A 23,688-nucleotide genomic window follows, 5' to 3' on the forward strand; every position below is an offset into this window, starting at 1 on the left:
TTCCAGCTTACTTATAAAGAACTACTTGGAGAAATCTCTGTGTCGTCTGCTATGTCCACCCACTACTTAATAGGAGGAGACTCTTGAGAGTCCCATGGACTGCAAGAAGATCAAGCCTATCCATTCTTAAGGAGATCAGCCCTGAGTGCTCACTGGAAGGACAGATCCTGAAGCTGAGCCTCCAATACTTTGGCCACCTCATGAGAAGAGAAGACTCCCTGGAAAAGACCCTGATGTTGGGAAAGATGGAGGCCACAAGGAGAAGGGGACAACAGAGGACGAGATGGTGGGACAGTGTTCTTGAAGCTACCAGCATGAGTTTGACCAAATTGCAGGAGGCAGTGGAAGACAGGAGTGCCTGGCGTGCTCTGGTCCATGGGGTCACAAAGAGTCGGACACGACTAAACGACTAAACAACAGTAATAAAGGCATTGCCCTAATACGGATTTTAGAGTTCTTCTAAAGTGTTAACACAGTTACCTTTACTCTTGGTGTGACAAAATAACATGTGACTATAGCTCTTGTCTTTCACTATGTGAAACATGGGTATAGCCAGGATTTTTGTTGGGGGGGGAGGGGCAGCCAAAGTTGTTGAACTTTTTTTAGGAAGTCAAAGTTGTTGAGCTTGGAGATCACAGGGAAAAATACCCCGTGAAGAGGACATTACAGGGGGCATAATTATATATATTTATTATATTTTATATTTATTTATTAAACTCAATCTTTTTCCCCGACGGAACTCAAGCATAGAAAAAGCTATCATTAAAAAGCAATTAAATATAAGTAGAATTAAAACTATATACATATGCAAAATCTGTCTTGTATTTTGGTCCTGGAACAACCTGGCCACCGAATTCTGCACCAGTTGAAGTTTCCAAACGGTCTTCAGAGGCAACTTCACCTCTAACACATTGCGGTAATCTAACTTTAAGGTTACCAGAGCACTGGGCACCTGCTCTTACAGGGGCAAGGCAGCATACTTGCTTCAAAGTGCTGGTTTTGACCTATGAAAACTTAAATGGCTCAGGACTGCAATACCTCAAGGACTGCCTCTCTCCATATGAACCAACCTGGACACTGTGACTAACATCTGAGGCTCTTTTTTGTATGCCCCCTCCGTGAGACACCTGGGGAGGTAGCAGCAAGAGAACAGGCCTTATCGGCATCAGTTCTGTGTTTGTGGAATGTTCACCCCAAGGAGTCTTGTCTGACACCTTCATCACACGCATTTAGGCACCAGATGAAAATATTCCTCTTCTCCCAGACTTTTGGCTAATTAAACAATCCAAGGGGTTGTTGTTTTTTAACGTGTTGGAGTGTGTGTGTGTGTGTGTGTGTGTGTGTGTGTGTCATTCTTTTGTTTCAGAGAATCATAGAGTTGAAAGAGACCCCAAGGGTCATCTAGTTTTAGGCACTGCAGTGCAAGAATCCTGCCCACAGCCATGCCTGTGTGGGCTCAAACCACCAATGTTTTGGTTAATAGCCAGACACACTGACTCATCAAGCCACTATGTTATCCATTGTTGTGCTTTTATTCTGTAATTTGCTCTGTGACCCTTGGATGAAAGTTGGCTAATACATGATAATGAAAGTGATAATAAATAGCTGCAGTTAGGTGTGTAGCCTTCAGTGTGAATCTTTTATTTTGTCTATCTACCTTTGTTTTATAGTCTTGAATTAATTCTTCCATGGTGAACATTTGTGCAAGAACTTCTTCCCCTTATGGTAAAAGATGGGACTAGAATTGCAACAATAATTTTAAGACTCAGACTATTTTTCACACTATTTCATGGCATTTACACAGGCCTAATAAAGGCACTGCCCTAATACGGATTTTAGAGTTCTTCTGATGTGTTAACATAGTTACCTTTACTCTTGGTGTGACAAAATATACATATGGCTATAGCTCTGTCTTTCACTATGTGAAGCATGGGTATAGCCAGGATTTTTGTTGGGGGGAGGGGCAGCCAAAGTTGTTTAACTTTTTTTTAGGAAGTCAAAGTTGTTGAGATTGGAGATCACAGGAAAAAATACCCCATGAAGAGGACATTACAGGGGGCATTATTATATATTTTCATTATCTTTTATATTTATTTATTAAACTCCACCTTTTCCCCTGATGGAACTCAAGCATAGAAAAAGCTATCATTAAAAAGCAATTAAATATTAATAGAATTAAAACTATACACATATGTAAAATCTGTTTAAAACATGCAAATAATTGCAATAGATGAGTCTCATATAACCTGCATGCTTAAGTTTCATTAATGCATGATTATGGCTTTTACATGTGTGGCAGGAGATGATGGCAAGCGTGCTGGGAAGATTCAAGGACAATCAAAGAAACATTTAAACAGTTCAGTAAAGTGTATCACAGTATAGTATCAATCTAATTTTACTGGATATACAAACAGAAACAGTATCCACATGTCTCTTCAAGATCCCTGGCTATTCTTCTTCTCCATGACATATTGTTGTGAAGAGGGATTTTCAACTCTGACAAATACGAAAGATCAGAAAAGAGAAAGGCTTTTCACTGTGTTGATGAGGAGATGAGAGTTTGTTAGTCTCAAATTGGACCTGATATATAAATGAGGTTACCTGGCAAAAGCAAGCTCACACCTCCCATTGAGTATACATATTTAAGGTACATATGTAAGAGGCTTGTTTATTAATTATACTTTGGGAGTGTTCTTATGTAACTGCACTGTTTTATCTTTCTGGGTGTTAAGCTGGTCTCCGACCATAATAAATTATCTATCCATCTGCTTTCTGGGTGTCCCAGGATCATATTATAAAGTAGTTGTTTTCTGTGTCATAAATCAAGCACAGCTACGAGTTGTTTCTTTTTGTTTTCTAATGTATTTCTTTATCAATTAAAGATTTGGTGAGAGCAATTTTTTATTCTGAAAGTGTGGCCCAGAGGGTGGGTGAATCTTGAGAACCACTGCCAGTGGGTGGGCAGGGTGCACCGCTGCTGTGTTGTGGGGCAGGGTGCACCGCCGCTATGACCACCATCAGCCCATCGGCCAGCCCGCTTTGAAGGCTGCACTCATGGCATCCTGCAAGCCCTGTGTTGCTTTGCAAGACTCACAAAAATGGTGCTGGGCTCATAGGGCATCATGAGCTGCTGGAGGAGGGCAGCTGAGAACAATGCAGCAGGCATGTGCCAGCCCAAAACTGCTTTTGTGAGTGCCGCTGGGCTCAGAGCACCTGAGTTGCTGTGTCTTTCACAGCAGCGCCCCCCCCCCAAGTTGAAGGGTAAAAGGACCCCTAACCATTAGGTCCAGTTGTGACCGACTCTGGAGTTGCGGCGCTCATCTTGCTTTATTGGTCGAGGGAGCCGGTGTACAGCTTCCGGGTCATGTGGCCAGCATGACTAAGCCGCTTCTGGCGAACCAGAGCAGCACACGGAAACGCCGTTTACCTTCCCGCCGGAGCGGTACCTATTTATCTACTTGCACTTTGATGTGCTTTTGAACTGCTAGGTTAGCAGGAGCAGGGACCAAGCAACAGAAGCTCACCCCGTCGTGGGGATTCGAACCGCCGACCTTCTGATCGGCAAGTCCTAGGCTCTGTGGTTTAACCCACAGTGCCACCCGCGACCCAGTTGAAGGGTATTGCCATTCAAATGGTGTGCACCGCATCATGTGATCAATTATGCAGGGCACAGCTTACCTGCTCCCCCCAATAAATGTTGGCACCCATGGTGTGAGGGAATTTATATACTGCCCTTCATCGGAAGATCACAGGGTGGTTTACAGTATAAAGTATTTTAAAAGATACTGCTTGAATGTCAGTTCACACCTGTATTGTGACCTCTGTGAACTTGTGCTTGCTTTTCCTGCCTCCTTCCCATTCTTTTTTCCTTGTGTGTCATGCCTTTTTCTTCAGGCTGCAAGCCTGAGGGCAGAGACAGCATTTGTAGTGGCTTTTGCAAGCCTCCCTGAGAGCCTTTTAGGCAAATATATAAATCTGCAAGTAAATAAATAAACAAAAGAGATAAGAAAGGTGCGTTCCTTTGTTTTTGTATGCCACAACTGCAGCAAGAATTTTGTTAGCCAAAAATTGGAAATCGCAAGAAATACCAATAGTGGAAGAATGGCAGATGAAGATGTTGGACTTTTTGGAGCTGGCCGACCTGACTGGAAGAATCCGCGATCAGAAAGAGGAGGTATACCAAGAAGATTGGAAGAAATTTAAAGATTATTTAGCTAGATATTCTAATATAAGATAAGTAGAACTACCTGTAAGTATCAAATTGGCCTAGGATTAAAGTATGTTTAATTGTATAACATTTTGGGTTCAGAATATTATGAAAAGGAACGAAGAGAGCAATTTGAATGAGTTAATTTTATGAGAAAGTGGATATTGGAAAACTGTTACAAGGAGATCCATTGAAATTCAGTTGGGGGGATTTGAGGAAGTCACTTAACAATGAAAATTAAATTGGCTTTTTAGAAAGAATAGGTGTTTATATGTTTGTTTGTTTTTCCTTTTAATGTTGTAATGTTTTTCTTTTTTGTGTGTTATATTTGTTATAAATTTGGAACATCAATAAAAAAAATTGAGAAAAAGAAAGGTGAGTTTCTTGGTACTAGAGAAACCCATTTAGCTAAACTAGAACAACCGGTGTTGTGGAAAAAGAGGAAGGAGATCCATATCCAAATTTATTGATAAGAAGAAGGTGCTTGTAAATCCCCTTGTTTGCTTGCCTCATCCTAATTTTAAGAGGCACCTTGTCATACCTGTTCTTGGTTAGGCAAATGAAAAAGCAGCAGCAATGTGATTGCAACATTGGTATTTCTAATGCATTGGGAAACACAAGGCTTTGGTCTTGTGTTCTCAACTGCTGGCATTGGTGCAAAATATGGCTGCCGCATACACTAGATCATCCACTGAGTGGCTGTCACCAGTGCACTCTCTTGCCTGGCATAAGCACCTGGCCTCCCAGGCCCACTGCCAGGGGTGCAATATCCCACCAGTTTCCACCAGCACTGACCCCTTCCTGAGACCCTCCACCCTAGGCAGCTGGGTCTGTGAGCCTCCAGTTTAATATCCCTAAAGTCTAGTTTCTTTCAGAGGCATGGGTGCTCCAGAGCAACCTAGGAGCTGTCCAGGTTGGCCCTTGCCAAGGTTGCTGGCTTAGGGGGTGCAAAAACTGGGCCTCTTCACTCTGCAGTTGGCTGGGAGGGATGAAGGCAGGCAGACAGACAGACCAATGGAGGCAGAGAAGGAGGAGGAGGATGGGAGGCAAAGCAGAGCAGACCCGAACCCAGTGGCCGAGGAAGAAGTCACTGGAGGAGCACGAAAGGCAACAAAAAGCAGAGTTTCTGTTTTGTGGCTCCCCTGGGTTGGAGGCACTAGTACAGCTCCTTGCCAAGGGTGCAAAAGAACCTAGGTATGCTTCTGCTCCAGAGCAGCATGGCCACCCTTGGAAAGCTATTCATACTTATAGTTAAGCCTGGGAGGGGGCATCAACAAGACAGGCTACCAAAAGGCACGCTGTCCAGTGTCTCTGGAACCAGGTGGGGTTGAGTCACAGGCACACCATCTCAGCTGGGGTTAAGATCTGTGTTTTCAAACCAGAAGCATTTTTATTAGGAATTACAGGTGATCGCCGAAGAATTGATGCTTTTGAATTATGGTGCTGGAGGAGACTCCTGAGAGTCCCACGGACTGCAAGAAGATCAAACCGATCCATTCTGAAGGAAATCAGCCCTGAGTGCTCACTGGAAGGACAGATCCTGAAGCTGAGGCTCCAATACTTTGGCCACCTCATGAGAAGAGAAGACTCCCTGGAAAAGACCCTGATGCTGGGAAAGATGGAGGGCACAAGGAGAAGGGGACGACAGAGGACGAGATGGTTGGATAGTGTTCTCGAACCTACCAGCATGAGTTTGACCAAAGTGCAGGAGGCAGTGGAAGACAGGAGTGCCTGGCGTGCTCTGGTCCATGGGGTCACGAAGAGTCGGACATGACTAAACGACTAAACAACAACAACAACAACAGATACACTGGTACCTCTGGATCCGAACGGGATCCGTTCCGGATCCCTGTTCGCATCCTGAAGTGAAAGCAATCCACATCTGCACGTGCAGTGATTCGCCACTTCTGTGCATGTTCATGACGTCGTTTTGAGCACCTGTGTCTGCGCAAGTGGCGAAACCTGGAAGTAATGCGTTCCGTTACTTCTGGGTCGCCGCAAAGTGCAACCCAAAAGCGCTCAACCTGAAGCATATTTGACCCGAGGTATTACTGTACTAACATTCTGAAGGAGCAGGAAAGACTTTTCATGTATGGACAGTGACAGAGCAAGCCAATTGGGCGCCTTGGGTGGCACGCGTGCCCAGGGGCGGGGCCAGCCGCCTGCGGGGGTGGGGCGATCTGGGGCAGGACACTCCGTGGGGCCTCCAAGGAGTCTACCTGCCTCCTCCCACTCAGCCACTCTACAGCTGTGGGGGAGGAAGCGGGCGGACCGTTTGGGCAGCGGGAAGCCTGCGTGCACCCAAGCCACCACATCTCTCCCAGGAGATATGCATGGCTCAGGTGCGCTGCAGGCCCTGTGGTGAGTGCCGCCCGGCATTTTGTCACCCCCTCTCAGTTGTGACACCCGGGACGGCCCACTCCTACCACATACCCCTTCCTCCGCCCCCGTGTATGGAACAACAGCTGTGTGGGTGTTATTGGCCCAGAGTTGGAAAGATGATAGTCTCTACCAGAGAAGAATGCCAAAGTTGATGGACTATGCTGAGATGGCAAAGCTGACTGGAAAACTCAGAAACCAAGAGGATAAAAACTTTATAAAAGAATGGGAAAAATTTATAAGTTATCTAGGAGACCACTGCAGGCAGATGGAAACAAGAGCAGGATTTTGACTCACTTATAGTGTAAAAAACATTATGGTGGTACATGACACCAGTCAAGCTTGCAAAAATATATCATTTGCCCGATAACAAATGCTGGAAATGTAAAGAAAATGAAGGTACATTCTTTCACCTTTGGTGGACGTGCCCAAAGATTAAGGCTTTCTGGGAGATGATCTATAATGAAATGAAAAAGGTATTTAAAAATACCTTCCTGAAGAAACCAGAGGCCTTTCTCCTGGGCATAGTCGGCCAATTGTTGCCAAAGAGGGATAGAAATTTCTTTATGTATGCAACAACAGCAGCAAGAATACTCATTGCAAAGTATTGGAAGACACAAGATTTACCCACCCTGGAAGAGTGGCAGATGAAGGTGATGGACTATATGGAATTAGCGGAAATGACTGGCAGAATCTGAGACCTGGGAGAAGAGTTGGTGGAAGAAGACTGGAAGAAATTTAAAGACTATCTTCAGAAACACTGTAAAATTAATGAATGTTAAAAATGATGTTGGATTGAAAATAAGTGGCATTAGCAACAAAGTTAACAAGAGCATGCAAAATTGAACTGAAAATGGAGGAAAATATAGAGTTATAATATGTTAAGATATAGAGTTAAGATAAATGAAAGAGGGTAAGGATTTGCTGATTTGATTATTTAAATGGGGATACAAAAAGGGGAGGTGTGAGGAGGCCAAGGAAATAAGATAATGAGTTAGGGTTACAAAAATGGATTTGTTTTTATTCTTCTTTTTCTTATTTTATGTATTTTTCTATGTTTCTTTTATTGTATTTCTTTCTTTTTATATGATCTTTTAAATTTTTGTTTTTGTAAAACTCCAATAAATATCTTTAAAAAATATATATATATAGTGTAAAAAACATTATGGATGATATGGTTTGATATAAAAACTGGAGTATGGACTAATATGCAATTGCAGATGTTTAAAACAAGATTACATGGACGGGATGGGGGGAAGTTGCGAGATTCGGAGAATCTCCACATACAGTATGACTTTATTGATGTGTGCTTACTTGTATTTTTTATTTGTAAAACTAATAAAATATATTGGGGGGAGAGAGAGAGAGATCTGTGTTTTTCCTCAAAGCCAAGCCTTAGCATGGTCACCAGCTTTGCTTTTGGGTCTGCTTTGGGGGTTTTGAATATGTGCACAAAGAGTCTTTCAGGGCTATAGCCATTCTTTACCTTGGGCAAAGCCGCCAGAACCACAGTTGATACCGATGACTTAAAGTAGTCATAACAATAACAACTGGCTTCAGCTTGCATCTCTGTCCTGCAACCTCCTTTCCCCCTTGCGTCATCTCTTTGTAGGCAGAGGTCAAGGGCTGCCTTAGCTGGATCCCAAATAGGAAGAAAGCCTGGAAGGGGATTCAAGTGTATTAAGTAATGGAATAATAATGGAATTGGTTTTTATAAGCTCCCCCAGTGGCAAAATGGTGTAGGGTTTAAAGGCTGAAAACAAACCTACCTACCCCACAGCACTTCTCCCCCCCAATGGCCACCACTGACTGGTTGTGGGGCTGCTGAAGAGAAGAAGCATTTCATGACTGGAGAGCAAATATCTCACTCCCCACCCTGCGCTTAGTTCTCACCTGTGGCTCTTAGACAGCAGCCACAACAGTGGCCCCCATCCTCTGATGACTCGCCTCTCCTGGCCTGGAGGCGAGCACTCCTCCTGTGGGAACTTAGTTCCCTCCGCCTCTCTGCCCTGAGCCTCTGCAGCTCAGGAGAGGCTGGAGGGACCCAGAGGCAACCTCCTCTTCCCCTGACGGGGCTGAGAGTGGAGCACCTGCAGGCAATGGGTCCTCCATCACCTCAGGAGCCAGAGCAGACTCAGCTAGTGCCTGCACCTGAGGATCCAGCACAGGTGAGGACCCTTCAGGCTCAGGCCCCAGCCCCGGCTCAGCTGGTTCTGGAGGCGGGGACTCCTGTGCAGGCTGGGATTCCTCAGGTTCAGCCTCTGAGTCTGAATCCCAGGCCATCACAAACAGCTTCGACTGGCCAGCTAAACCAGTTGAGGGTAGTCAATGGGTCTCAAACCCTCGGCGAGTTAGGGACTTCCCTGCATGCTGTGGGGCTAGGACCAATAGTAGATCCAATAGTCAAGAAGGTGGTTTCTGCTTGTGCTGTAGAGGGAAGGTAGTCTATCTAGGAGAAGGAAAACTCTGATCCTAAACCTTGCTGCCTTGTGGGATATCTTTGAGAGAAGAAAAGGAAAAAGAGTAAACCCTACACAAATCGAGTGGAGTCCCCAAGACAGTGGTTTTCAGCCAGTGTGCCATGGCAGCCTGGGGTGCCTTGAATGATGGTCACAGGTGTTGCAGACAACACTGGCCTCTGTCCCTCTTTCCTTCCCTCGCTTCCTCTGATGCCCTCTCAGGTCTCTGCCTCTAGCACAGCTGTTGAAGCCCTGGCTACAAGCTCACATGTGAATGGTGCCTTTGGGGCTGTTCAGGGGGTGCTGGTTGCCAGGAGCTGAGGTAGCCTCGGAGTATGCAAGCAAGCTAGCGGGCAAGGGAGCCCGGCCTGCCAGCCTGCCAGCCCTTGCTGTTGGGAATGGACAGAAAAGTCCCAGACCCCTGTGGGTCAGTGTGAGGAGGCACCTCTCTTTGGGGCAGGAGGGGCAGCTCAGAGACCAGGGGCAGCAGCAGCTGCTGCCCAGAGGAGAGGGGAGAGGAGGGAGAGAGGAGGCTGAGGGAACCCTCCACAAGGGAGGGTGAGAGGCTGCAAGCTCTGCAGGCAAGGGGTGACATAACTGGGCTCCTGAGCCCCACAGGGGGGCCGCAGAAAGAATGTACTTGGTCAAGGGAGCTGTAGACACAAAAAGGTTGAAAACTTCTGCCCTAAGATATTTAAATGTCATCTTGTATGCCTCTTTCCGGCAACCCCCACAGCCAATCTGGTGCCAAACATTGCTCTGCTTTCCTTTGGACAACATCAGCAAGGCCCAAAGTGGGGTCCTGTCACCTTGGCAACCTAGGACTTCCATGCACACTGCCTAGGCTTGAGCCCCAGGAAGGTCACATCCGTGTTGCTAGCACAGTGGTTTGACTTCACCCGAGCAGCACACTCCATTGTCTCTTGGATGGCGGCTAACAGATTGAGGTTGAATCCTGACAAGACAGAAGTACTGCTTTTGGGGGGGACAGGAGGCGGGCGGGTGTGGAGGACTCCCTGGTCCTGAATGGGGTAACTGTGCCCATGAAGGATCATGTGCACAGTCTGGGAGTCATTCTGGACTCACAGCTGTCCATGGAGGCGCAGGTCAGTTCTGTGTCCAGGGCAGCTGTTTATCAGCTCCATCTGGTACGCAGGCCGAGACCCTATCTACCCTATCTTCTGGAGAGCTGAGGTTGAGGAAGCCTACTCTACACTCAGTCGAACTAACAATCTACAATAAATTCAATGTCTTTAACAAAATCACTTCTTAATAATAATAATTATTTTTATTTTTATTTATACCCTGCCCTCCCCAGCCAAGGCCGGGCTCAGGGCGGCTAACAAGCAATTATAAAAACAAGTTGAATGAATACAACTTAAAAACAAGATTAAAATACAACATTAAAATATTGAAACATTAAACATTAAATATTAAAACGCCGCCTCATCACAGGAGGAGAAAGGAAAAAGGAAAAAGAAAGGGGGGGGATAAAATTGGCTCCAAGCCAAAGGCCAGGTGGAACAACTCTGTCTTACAGGCCCTGCGGAAAGAAATCAGATCCCACAGGGCCCTGGTCTCATGAGGCAGAGCGTTCCACCAGGCTGGAGCCAGTGTTGAAAAGGCCCTGGCTCTGGTTGAAGCTAATCTAACTTCCTTAGGGCCCGGGACCACTAGGGTGTTGCCATTTATGGACCTTGAGGCTCTCTGTGGGGCATACCGGGAGAGGCGGTCCCGTAGGTACGAGGGTCCTAGGCCGTGAAGGGCCTTTACATACATATTCAAAGTATCTCTCTCTCACACACACACAATATTTTACATTAAAGTAAATGGGAGTTATATTGGTGTTGGTGGGTGAGCCTGCATCCAGTGCCTTGGAAAAATCAGTCAGTCAAACTCATTGTATACAGCCATAGGTCTTCATAACACCACAAGGCAAAAAGGAAGACATTCATCTAGAATCAGGCAACACAAATGTAAAATTCCACAGCATAAAATTTTGAAAGCACAACGCATTAACACAACTGAAGCAAAGCTTCTTAGCTGCCAGAGCAAATTTGGCTACCAGATGTGTAATTTGTATGTATTTATCGTCTAAGAGTTCAACGATCACTTCCTTGGGGGATTAATCTGAGAGGGGATTAATCTGAAAACAACAACTCTGGTCATCATATATAATGGGCAAATCAACAAATAGTGCATGATGTCCTCAACCTAGTTACATCCATAGGTGCATTTCTGGTCCTATTTCCAAAGTTTCTCCCCCTCCAAGCATGCTGAAGGCATCGGCTGAAACCTAAGTTCAACAAAAGCCCTGCATAACTGTGGAAAAGGAAGCGTCTCCAGATAATGGGGCCGTGAGTGGTTGTCCTTGATTTGAGAGTATCTAGCAGAGCAATGAGCAGTGATAAGGGGTGTTCTGTCTTGGCTGGCGCATTGGTTGCCTGCCAGGGATTGTGTTATGTCCTTGGGTATCTGCAGAAGGGAAGATGGCAGGAACCCCAGGGAAGCTGGCTTCAAGCACTAGGCCTGTTGGCAGTTCAATGCTGTGCTACAAAGATGTCTGCAAACGTGACATGATCCCTTGCAAGACAACCACAATGCCTGGAGACAGACAGTCAGGTCTTGCATCCACAGCAGTGACCAGAGGAGAAATGACTGCTGGGAGGAACGCAGAGAGAAGAAATGCAATGGTGCATCTGCAGTAGCACAACTGGATGCCTTCATCTGCTCCAACTGCAACAAAACATGTCTCTCATGCAGTGCCATTGCTATGGGTGGGGATGGGGGCTCCTAGCCGGGGGTCTTTGCCCTGGGTGAAACCTCCGGAGTGGCACCACTGAGGTTCCCAGCCTGTGTGTGTGTGTGTGTGTGTGTGTATGCAAATGCATGTTCATGGACCTTTGACCCAAGGGACATAAAACCTAGTTTCACCCCTGCTCTCCTGTATTGGTCTGTACAGCCACAGCAGGTAGGGGCAAAACTAGGCTTTCTTTCATCTGGGTCAAAGACCCAGTTTGGCACATACCCCATGCACATTTGCCTACACACACACAGGCTGGGAGCCTCAATGGAGGCTTCACCCAGGGCAAGAAACCTAGAGAGCCAACCCCCTGCCCTGCCCCCAGCCCCGTAGCTATGCACTGCAGCAGTCGCTGTAACTCTCCAATAGTTTGACTTTACCCCCCAAAGGCCCACTCCTCCATTATCTCCCAAGACAAAGGGATGCCAACCAAACAATCAAACAAATGGGATTTCAATGATAAGCAATCCTAAATTTTAAACATATGTACTTGTTCGTGAGGAACGCGGGTGGCGCTGTGGATTAAATCACAGAGCCTAGGACTTGCCGATCAGAAGGTCGGTGGTTCGAATCCCCGTGACTGGGTGAGCTCCTGTTGTTCGGTCCCAGCTCCTGCCAATCTAGCAGTTCGAAAGCACGTCAAAGTGCAAGTAGATAAATAGGTACTGCTCTGGCGAGAAGGTAAACAGCGTTTCCGTGCGCTGGTCTGGTTTGCCAGAAGCGGCCTAGTCATGCTGACCACATGACCCAGAAGCTGTACACCGGCTCCCTCGGCCAGTAAAGCAAGATGAGTGCCGCAACCCCAGAGTCAGCCACGACTGGACCTAATGGTCAGGGGTCCCCTTTACCTTTACCTTTTACTTTTTTGTGTATATGACCATCTAATGGCCACCTGGACTTAGGAACCCTCTTACCAAATATGACAAGCTTGGTTTTATAATAATTTACTTTTAGCCGTTCCTTTTTACACAGTTGCCCAAACATGGGTGTAAGGTAAAGGTAAAGGGACCACTGACCATTAGGTCCAGTTGCAGGTGACTCTGGGATTGCGGCATTCATCTCTCTTTATTGGCCGAGAGAGCCAGCGTTTGTCTGCAGACAGCTTCTGGGTCATGTGGCCAGCATGACTAAGCCGCTTCTGGCGAACCAGAGCAGTGCACGGAAATGCCGTTTACCTTCCCGCTGGAGCAGTACCTATTTATCTACTTGCACTTTGACATGCTTTCAAACTGCTAGGTGGACAGGAGCTGGGACCGAACAACGGGAGTTCACCCCATTGCAGGGATTCGAACCACTGACCTTCTGATCAGCAAGCCCTAGGCTCTCTGGTTTAGACCACAGCACCACCCACGTCGCTCAAACATGGGCATAGTAAATCAATAAAACATACTTAACTAACTGAGGCTCTGCCTCTTCCCCCCTCAAAGATAAATCCTAGCTACACCCATGTGCCTGGATTTAACTAGCATCCTTCTAAGTCCAATTTTATTCAAAGAAAGCAAAACTAGGATATCAGCAGTGCTTTTTTCCTTTAAAAAATGTTTAGGCGACAGCAGTCATGAAATTAAAAGATGCCTGCTTCTTGGGAGAAAAGCAATGACAAACCTAGACAGAATCTTAAAAAGCAGAGACATCACCTTGCCAGCAAAGGTCTGTATAGTTAAAGCTATGGTTTTCCCAGTAGTAGTCATCATCATCATCACTTTTAATTTGTATACCGTCTTTCTATCTTACAATACCCAAGGCGGTTTACAAGCTGAAGAAACAAAGAATGTACACCTTATAACAATCTAATGCAATACAAAAATGTAATAATAAAACATAACTTTAAAACAAGCAACCTACATCAAATAAAGTACATTCAACAACCATTAGACTAGTATAGAATAATATTAAATATCAGCATATAAAAATTAAACAGAAATACACTATTAACAATTACAATAAATAATTTCTAAACTACAATCAATAAAACAACAGCAAGCCACAGTGCATAAAATAATACAATACAAACTGAGAAGCAGAGACTGGAGGGTGGGGCAAGGCAGGTGGAAGAAGGCCTTGCCTGATGAAGTCTTTCCCCTCACCACTTAAGGACTTAAAAGCTTTCTTCCTATTTAAAAGGGATATCTACACAGTAACAAACCCAAGTATTAAAAAAGTATTTTTTTAAAAAAGTATTTAAAAAGTATTTTAAAAGTGATGTATGGACGTGAGATCTGGGCCATAAAGAAGGCTGATCGCCGAAGAATTGATGCTTTTGAATTATGGTGCTGGAGGAGACTCGAGAGTCCCATGGACTGCAAGAAGATCAAACCTATCCATTCTGAAGGAAATCAGCCCTGAGTGCTCATTCAGTGGCATTGCAATGGGGTGGGGGGGCAGTTGCGCCCTGGGTGCCATGTCGGGGAGGTGACAAGAAGGCACCCCGTGGGGGCTCGCCCCGCCGTGGCATCACGAGCAACCATTGCACCGCTGCAGGTGTATGTGGAGGATATCCCATTTGCAGCTGCAGCTGCGAGCAGAGGGCATAGCGCTTTGCTGCCAGCGCTGCTTGAGTCCGTATGGATGGCAGTGGGATCCCTCCATCGCCACTACAGCCACATGTAGAGGATCCTCCGTTTGTGGCTGCAGCCATGAGCAGAGGATCCCGGCACTTCCGTATGGCGCTGGAGTGGCGCTGGGGGCAAACCGCTATGTACAGTGCATGTGCAGCATCGCTACATACAGTGCATGCGTTGTACGTAGCAAGGCTGCACATGCGGCCTACGTAGTGACGCCCCTCTCCAGTGTCACGATGCCTTCGTTCGCCCCTGTGCTCACTGAAAGGACAGATCCTGAAGCTGAGGCTGCAATACTTTGGCCACCTCATGAGAAGACAAGACTCCCTGGAAAAGACCCTGATGTTGGGAAAGATGGAGGGCACAAGGAGAAGGGGACGACAGAGGACGAGATGGTGGGACAGTGTTCTCGAAGCTACCAGCATGAGTTTGACCAAACCGCGGGAGGCAGTGGAAGACAGGAGTGCCTGGCGTGCTCTGGTCCATGGGGTCACAAAGAGTCGGACACCACTAAACGACTAAACAACAACAACATTTTCCTACTCATGTTGAAATACTGCCCCTCAATGAGGCCAAACTTCGATTTACAAAATGTTTAGGGGTATGCATACCCCCCAATGTCCCACCAGAAAAAAGCACTGGTTATCAGTATACTGTATAATGGAATGAGCACTTCACACTTTGCAAAACATGGGATGCCATATCAGGAATGCAATTGTTGATATAAAAATTAAGTAAGAATGGTGCCAATATATATCCTTGCTTTAATCCGCTCTTAATAGGAATTGCCTGTGAAAGGGCATATTGTAATTGTAATCCTATGCCTTATGCATAGCAGCCAACTTCTCGGAGCACAGGTGTATTTGGCCTCCCAATAAAATATTTGAGGACCCCAGGTTCCCACAAAGTTAAAGGGCCCTGCCATTCAATGGAGTGCGTGCACTGCGTCATGTGATCAATTACGCGGGGGGGGGGGGTTATGTGTGTGCAAATATTCAATTCAAGTCGGCACTCCTGGCCTGATGTAATTGTTGGATAAGCCAGAGAAGTTTTTTTATCACTGTTTGATCGAAGCAATTTGTTCTACAACCTGAGTTGCATAGGGATCGGGTCCCTCTCTCCTCTCCCGCCCACCTGCGAACACTTTTCCGAAGCGCGGCGGCGCTTCAGTCTCCACCCCGTCTCCGGCTGCGCGCCTCCCACCTCTCCGTACATTGGATCCCAGCTCATCCTGCGCCCGCCCCGGCTCCACCTCCTCTTCCTCTTTATATTCGCTCGCCTGGCCTGTTCCGAGTCCTGTTCCTTTGGATTCTTGCCTTGGATCTTTCTAAGCCAGGAGCTACCCCAGGAGCTAACCGAGAGACCACCGAGAGACCACTGTCTACAGATCCCGGACACCCACGGCGAGCGCAAAAGTACCAGCCAGGATGACTCAAGACGAGGCGGCGGCGGCGGCGGCGGGCAGCGAGAACGTAGAGGCCGATGACCCGGGTCTGCTTATGGCGATCCTGAGCTCCCCGCTCAACCTGATGCTGTTGGGCCTTTGCTGCTACCTGCTCTACAAGATAATCCGGGGGGATCGGTCCCAGCCCATCCAGAAGAGAGACGACGAAGACGGGCCGCCGCTGCCCAAGCTCAAGCGCCGCGACTTCACTCTGGAAGAGCTGCGCCCCTTCGACGGCGTCCAGAACGAGCGTATCCTCATGGCCATTAACGGGAAGGTCTTCGACGTGTCCCGCGCCAGGAAGTTTTACGGGCCGGGTATGAGATTTTTTTTTTGCGCCCTTTCCGTCCCTAGTTACAGCGGGGGGGGGGCGGGGGAGCGGGGCAGGCAGGCAGAAGTTCGTTGGGGGGGAGGGGGGTGGTGGCGTGGTGGTTGCGAATTGTGCAATCTTGCATGGCACGCTCCGGGTCAGTCTGCCTGTTGAGTCAGTTTGCTTTACCTCGCGGCAAGGCCACTTTGGGCTAGCGTTGGAAATTGATTCAGTTGAGTCTTTCCAAACAAGCCAGTATTTCATATATTGTAAGAGAGCAATTAGTCCCTTGCCGGAAAAGCCACTTAAACTGGCAAATGTTGTCTGTATGCTACTGAGAGGTCTACTCTAGAGGTTAGCCCCGTGGAGTTGCCTGGCGGGGCTTTTGCTCGCGGGGAAGTGTGTCTCGCTTTGCGGTCGAATTCGGTTTTTTTTAAAAAAAATGTAGCTGAGATGATATTTTCGAAGCAGAATGCTGTTGGGTCTAGGTTGAGGTTTGCGAGGCTTGAGCCTGCTTGCGTTTGCTCGGAAGAAAGTTCCACAGATTTCGTTGTCGCTTACCCAAGAGGGAATTGGGTAATAGCCAAGCTGCCATAGGCCATGTCTAGACTTACTGAGCAGTTAATATTTGCTCTCGAGTAAGCTTTCGTTGGATCGGGGTATTTGCCTCCGTGCTGATCAGCACTTTATAGCAATCTGGAATAACCAGTACAATGGCAGCATTTGTTCATTTCCTCCCAAGAATGTATAATTTAAATCCAGGCTTCTGCTACAAGTTTGCATTTGAAGAATTTATTTTCTCTTTTCACCATCTTAATTCTGAGTTAGGTGTTGTGGTTTGGTGTCAGTGCCTAAAATCCTGACCCATTTGCTAAGTAAAAAACTGCTGCACCTGTAAATAGTGATTAAAATTGGGTAATCTCATGCTTTGATGGCACCTCTAATGATTTGTGGGTTGGCTGTTTCGTTGGGGCTCTATAATGTGTTGCGCCATCTACTTTCTCACTGTGTGTAAATATGAATTAAATAGTTGACCATTTTCCAATTGATCAGCCATCCTGATTGAAACTGTGAGAGAGAGGGATTGCAACTGTTGTGACAGGAATGGAGGAAATATTTATGTACTGTTATTACATTGTCATCAATTTACATGGCACTTTAGAGCAGTTTCCCAAACCTGGGTCTCCAGCTGTTTTCGGACTACAGTTCCCATCATTCCTGACCACTGGTCTTGGTAGCCAGGGATGGTGAGAGCTGTAGACCCTAAACAGTTGGAGACCCAAGTTTGGGAAACATTGCTTTACAATAGGGGCAAGGAACGTGGAGGCCAAATGCCTCTCTGTAAACTATTTTTTGTTCCATCCCCTCATTTGAGTGCTTTTGTTGGTTGAAGAGCATTATTCAACTGTGATACTGTCTGTCCACCTAGGCCAGTACAGTCTATTCTTGACCTGCAGCGGGCTTTCTGTGCAAAAAGCATGGGGGGGGGCCTGGGAGAGGGAAGGTGTGCACACCAGACTTGCGGTAGGGAGCAGTTGTGAAGCTCTGCGCCAGTTGTGATGGGAAATAGAAGCTGAGAGATGATTGTGAAGTGGGTGATGTTCAGTTGCTTCTTTGTTTCATTTTAAATTAGCAGCCAAAGCCCTTTAGGACTCCAGAGATTTGTTTGCCATGGTCCCCACATTAAAGTTGCGCCTGAAGCTTAGAACTGGTGCGCTGTTTCACAAAACCAAGTTTTGTGTGACTCAGCAAAATGGGTTTCCAGGGCAGTGGAAAGAGAAGCACAGAACGTGAGAGGCAGGTAGAAATTTGACGGAAATCATATTGAGTACACATATGAAAGGTTAGCATCTGGATTGGTCTCGGGTACAAGAGGTGGGCAGAAGATAAATCAGGCTGTATTAATATCTCTGGGTGATTTGCAGATTGGTATGGAATATCTGCAATTCCATCCAGAGATGTTAATATAGCTTGATCTACCTTCTGCCCACCTGTTGTTGTAGACTGCAACTAAGCTGCAGAAATGGGGGGGGGGACCCTTATTGATAAGGAGCAGGCGTTTATTGTGAAAGTATTGTGCTCTCAATTCAGTTCCGGTGCTGGAAACAAATTCCTAGGCTTGGAATGCACTAGAGAGGCACCTGGTTCAAGGCACCACCTTGCTTTTTTCATTAATGCTATGTGTGTTGTGTGCCTGGCTCTTCAGTGGTAAATCCAACAAGACAAGTCTTCCTCATCTTTAGATTAAAATGCTCAGGTACTGGGAACACTGGGAAGAGGTACACTGAAACAGCCTTTCGGATGTAAGGAGAGACTCTGCCCAGTTCCCTTCCCCCTTGTTTCCCTGCCTAACCAGCCAGTCTTGTTTTGTAGAGGGGATTATACCCCAGGCACTGAAAGAGGGAGGGAGGTGACCACTCTGGCCTATTGTCTCTTTCTAGCACCTCTCAAGGTGAGCTTTGCTTGGCATGCAGTCCCTGTGGTTGCACAAGACCCAGAGGCTTCTCCCCAAACTTTCTCCTTTCTCTCCCAACCCAGATGTTGGGCAAGCCGAAAGGCCAGAGTGTGCAGTCGCAGGATCTATACAGAGCCCTTTGTATAGCTAGCTAAACATATACCATGGCTCTTCCACAACTTTCGTTTTTTATTCAACTATGGAAGATAGATGGATGATTATGATTAATTGTGGCCCGCTCTTTCTGCAAGAGCCTGCGGCCTAACTAGACTTTTGCAGGCAAATGAATGTTAACAAAATGGCAACAAACTGTTTTGTTGTTGTTGCATGGAAGTAAGAAAGGATTTTATTTCCAAAATAAAAGTTCCAATACAAGCAGCAGGGGTGGGGGTGGGGAGCTGAAGCACCCTCTTAACCTCATCCATACCTCTCCCCCAATCACTTCACCACAAATTGTCCCCCTTCTATTGCTGATTTACAGCAAGGTAGCCATGGGTGTTTTCTCAGAGCTGCATACTTTGGAGTTCCTCCTATTTAATCCTCTCAACAAGCCTGCAAGGTAGGTTAGACTGAGAGCAATTGCCAGAATGTCAACCATAACTGATAGGAGATCTGACGTCTCCAGTGAACTCAGATGCAACATGCCACTGAAGCTTGGAATGGCTTCAAAGTAATCCCCACTCATACCTTTTTGCTCCTGGTCAGCAAGCACTTTAATCTTTCGCCTGCCAAAACTTTCTATGTCCCTAAATGTTGTTTGGCAAATATTGTTTGGCAACAGTTTCATATGGCCTACTTTTTGCATAGTTTCTTTCTGCTACTCCTTGTTCCTTATTCACAATGTGCTGCCTGTTGTCTGTTGTTGTTTACTTCTCTTTCCCACCCCTCACCCCCATTCCCTCCCCAAGCATAGATCATACTCTTCTTGAAAGTGTCTCAGTAATTCCTACCAGGCAGCTTCAGAGCCTGGAATTTATAATCCAATCTTAATGTATGTTTCTAGACCTCATGATGAAAGTGAATCTATGTTGGGGAAATTGAGGGGGATTCCCCCCCTCCTCCCATTTTTTTTTAAACCCACAGATTTTGATTGTACAGAAATTTTAAAATAAAATTATGGTGTTCCAGCAACAGTTCAGAGAAATCAGGGAGTGATGAACTAGGAAAGTTACTGATTTACACTTTTATTGTCTAAAGTCCATAGAGAAGCCTGCCAGAATTGCATATACAGTGGGTGGGGGTGACCTTGCCCATTATGCCTGTGCTAACTCAAGACTTCCCATAGGAAGACAGATGGGGAGTTGCATTTAATTCTAAGTTTTGGTGCAGACCAGGAATATGGAACCACTGGCCTCCCACAGGTGCCTGACCAGCAGCCATTCTGGCTGGAAGGAGTACTGTTTCTACATATTAGCAACACACACATATATATATTGGCCTATCCTGACCTCTTTTTCTTAATGGTGAGTGCACCTGCTCAGAAAAAAAGCATTTTGGTTCCAGAAATGCATTCTGACTGTGCAGATAAAATACAGCTGATAGAATTCTACAGGGTGTGTTGCTAATGTGTAGAAACAGTCCAGATCCAATGATCCCCAGGTGGAGATGTCTGGTGCCATCCGGGCACCCAGGCAGCTTCACTTAGTCACAAGTGGTCAAAAGCCAGGTATCTGGGTAATTTCGAACACCTGTTTTAAGTACTCATGTCAGAAGTTTAGAGGCCAAATGGGAGGGGATGTGAGTGCAGGCATTTGGCATGTCATGTGTACTTGACCTTGTTATCAAGTCCTTATGGTCAGGCAGGTATCAGCATTCTAATATCTCACTCTTTTTCTCTGAAGATGGTCCTTATGGGATTTTTGGTGGAAGGGATGCATCCAGAGGCCTTGCCACCTTCTGCCTGGATAGAGAGATTCTAAAGGAGGGACATGATGATCTTTCTGATCTTGATGCCACCCAGAGAGAGACCCTGAGCGACTGGGAACAACAGTTCGAATGTAAGTATTTCAAATGTTGTTGCCCCAAAACTTTTAATCTTTTACACCCTCCCACGAGATCATATTGGTCAATAACTGATTATGGATTGGGGATTGAACCCATCTCACTTTTTTCCTAAACGAGTTGGCCATTGTCTTCCAGATGAATTTGTTTTACATTAGCATTAACTAAAAACAGTGCTATTAGTACGATTCCATACATAGCACGATTCCAAGCATCTTTGCTTAGAAGCAAATCCCTGAAGACAGGTTTGAGGAACCTTTGGCCTTCTGGATGAAGCTGGGACTAGAGCTCTCATTCCTGACCCTTGGTTCTGCTGGCTGAGGCTAACTGGAGTTTGTGAGTCCTACATCATCCAGAATGCCACAGGTTGAAGTTGAATGGAATTGGTTCTTTGGGAAGTGCAGTTAGGATTGCTGCCGCAAGACAGAGGAACTATTTTAATGCAAACCCATGGAAATTTTCTGCAGGTATTTGCATAAAAACTTGTCATCTTCTTAGCACACACAATCCAAATTTTCCTGTTGCAGCATCTAAACAGAACGGGTTTCTGTTGACTTCACTATTGGTATCAAGGATGTTCTAACCTTACATTTAAAGCGTCACCACAACTGCCTCCCCAAAAAGTGTTGGTACCCAAAGTTTGTGGATGTTTACTAAAGTATTTTTCTTTGGTCTTCATTCAGTTAAATACCACTACGTGGGCAAGCTGCTGAAGGACGGGGAAGAGCACACTGTATATTCAGATGATGAAGAAGGAAAAGCCCAAGAAGGAGGAAAAGCCCAAGAAGAAGGAAAACCCCAAGAAGAAGGAAAAGCCCAAGAAGAGGAGAAACCCAAGGATGCCCAGGCTCGCAAGGATGATTAGTGGAGAACGATCTTGAAATTGTTATGGTTTTTTTTTTTAAATCTTGCATTCCGATTTTCTCTCAGTCTAAACACCAGTTTTGGTTTTAGAAATAGTATGTGAATTATCTTTAATTAAATACATTTAAATCTACATTCCTACATAACCTTGCCAAGTCAGCACTAAACTTCTTAAAGATAATGTGATACAAAACCCAGGTCTTTGGTAAATAAAGGGGGCAGCCACCCAAGTCTTGATGCTGTGCAGTTTCCATACATTTAATGGTGCTTTCCAAAAGGCCTCCAGCTTGGTAGATAGCAGGTATTTGTTAAGGTAGAGTTTTTCTCCCTTTCCTGTATTCACAGTGAATCGAAGGGGATCAAAAAGCTTTCCATTCCTTTACAGCAGCAATGTTGTTGTTATTATTTTTTTTTAAAAAATCTGACCTCTGTTTATTAACTACAGCTCCACCATAACCCATATTCGGGCACATATTCTCAATTTATGTCTACTGCAAGTTGCTTCTGTATGGTTTACTCATAATCTTGATTACTGTTAATATTTGGGAGTAGGGGCTATTATATGGTTCCTTAGTGATGTATTGCTCCAAATATGGGGTATATATAAACATCTGCCTTTGCTGGGTCAACCCAATGGCGAAAGCCCCTGCATCAGATTTCATTAGAACGGTCTGGGAGCAAGCAGGATCCATGAACACTGGACCTGGAAAAAATCCACCAATGCAGCCTCGAACAAATGTTAAAACAACAGCTTTAAAACCTGCAGAAAGACTTGTTTAGGTCTGAGGAATATCTTCTTTGATGTTAGTGTATGTTGTGGAGCCTAGATTAGATAGCCATAGTTCATGTATGGCTTAAAATTTGATTTTGTGAAGCCTGAACTGCATCCTTAGCTGAGAGGTTCTTTGGAAGCTCACCAGCATACACTGATTACAGTGCTTACGGATTAGACAACCATTACTTCAAAGATGCTTGGCTCACCATTACTGTACAGCTGCAGGGTGCTCTGTACCACAGAACCCTTGCAAAGTGCAGAAGACAAAAATGAAATTAGGATTGGCCTTACTATGGGTAAATAGCTTGAAACAATAAGCACACAGACCCATTTAGATAACCCCAACAGTGGGAATGATTGGATTAAGGTTATTGTACCAATGTGTTTTATTTTTTACATGACTTAGTTTCTTTCCTGCATTCTTTATACAAAGCAATAAGTGGTGTCTCTTTGAATTTCCAGTATGATAAAGAACAAAAGTTCAGCTGCTGCTGGATATTCTCAGTTTCTAATGCAAGATTTTGTTAGTTTTTTTGTCACTTGTTGGGTGAAGTATATCATGACCTACCCCTGGAAGGTTAACTGATAGTACACTAAATGATGTTTAATTGTACTGCTGTGTCTCTTGGGGGGGTGTTTCCAACTCAAGACGCATGCATTTGTTTTCTAAATGGCAAAATAAAATCTTCCTTAAAAGTTGGCGCCTCATTGTCTGATTGAAAACTAACCAGCAGTAATTAGCACTCCTGTGTCACAGGAAATGGAAGTGTTTATAATGGAATCTCTCACTTGTGTGCCTTCCAATGCTCCTCATGAAATAAGCAGTGGGTTTCTAATCAGATATTTATTTCAGTCTTCACACATTCAGTAGAGCAAGGCTGAAGCTACTTCACAGCTTTTCAACACAATATAAGAAACTGGATAAGAACAGCCCTGTGGAAGGGCAAGATACATAACTTTCTATAACACATACAACACAAGCCCTCTCTCCAATGTACTGGTTTGTTCACACAACTAAGGTGTTCTTATTCTATTGACAAGGGTCAACTGAAGCCACTAAGCAGAAGATTTTGGGCACCATTGAGTGGCAAAGCATCATTTAAGGAAATATTTTTGAGGCCTAACCCCTGCTATCAACACAGATTTAGGCTGGCCCAGGGCAGCAACCAGATCAGTGATAAAATGGTTAATAACATACTTGCATACAATCATGGCTAATACTTTTAAGTACAGTGGTACCTCGGGTTAAGTACTTAATTCATTCTGGAGGTCTGTTCTTAACCTGAAACTGTTCTTAACCTGAAGCACCACTTTAGCTAATGGGGCCTCCTGCTGCTGCTGCTGCGCCATTTCTGTTCTCATCCTGAAGCAAAGCTCTTAACCCGAGGTACTATTTCTGGGTTAGCGGAGTCTGTAACCTGAAGCATATG

The 23,688-nt window shown here is 45.5% G+C and overlaps 1 protein-coding gene across 1 annotated transcript; it reads left to right on the forward strand.

Annotated features, from left to right (window-relative positions):
* The first annotated feature begins 15,367 nt into the window (after positions 1–15,367).
* Positions 15,368–22,954, forward strand: PGRMC1 (progesterone receptor membrane component 1). The gene is made up of 3 exons (XM_083595761.1): positions 15,368–16,170; positions 20,460–20,615; positions 21,303–22,954. Exons 1-3 carry the CDS (start codon positions 15,837–15,839, stop codon positions 21,482–21,484), a joined length of 672 nt encoding a protein of 223 aa, XP_083451887.1. The 5' UTR covers positions 15,368–15,836; the 3' UTR covers positions 21,485–22,954.
* Positions 22,955–23,688: the final 734 nt, after the last annotated feature.

The sequence above is a fragment of the Podarcis filfolensis genome (assembly GCF_964270895.1).
Source record: "Podarcis filfolensis genome assembly, chromosome: Z".
Lineage (NCBI taxonomy): Eukaryota > Metazoa > Chordata > Lepidosauria > Squamata > Lacertidae > Podarcis > Podarcis filfolensis.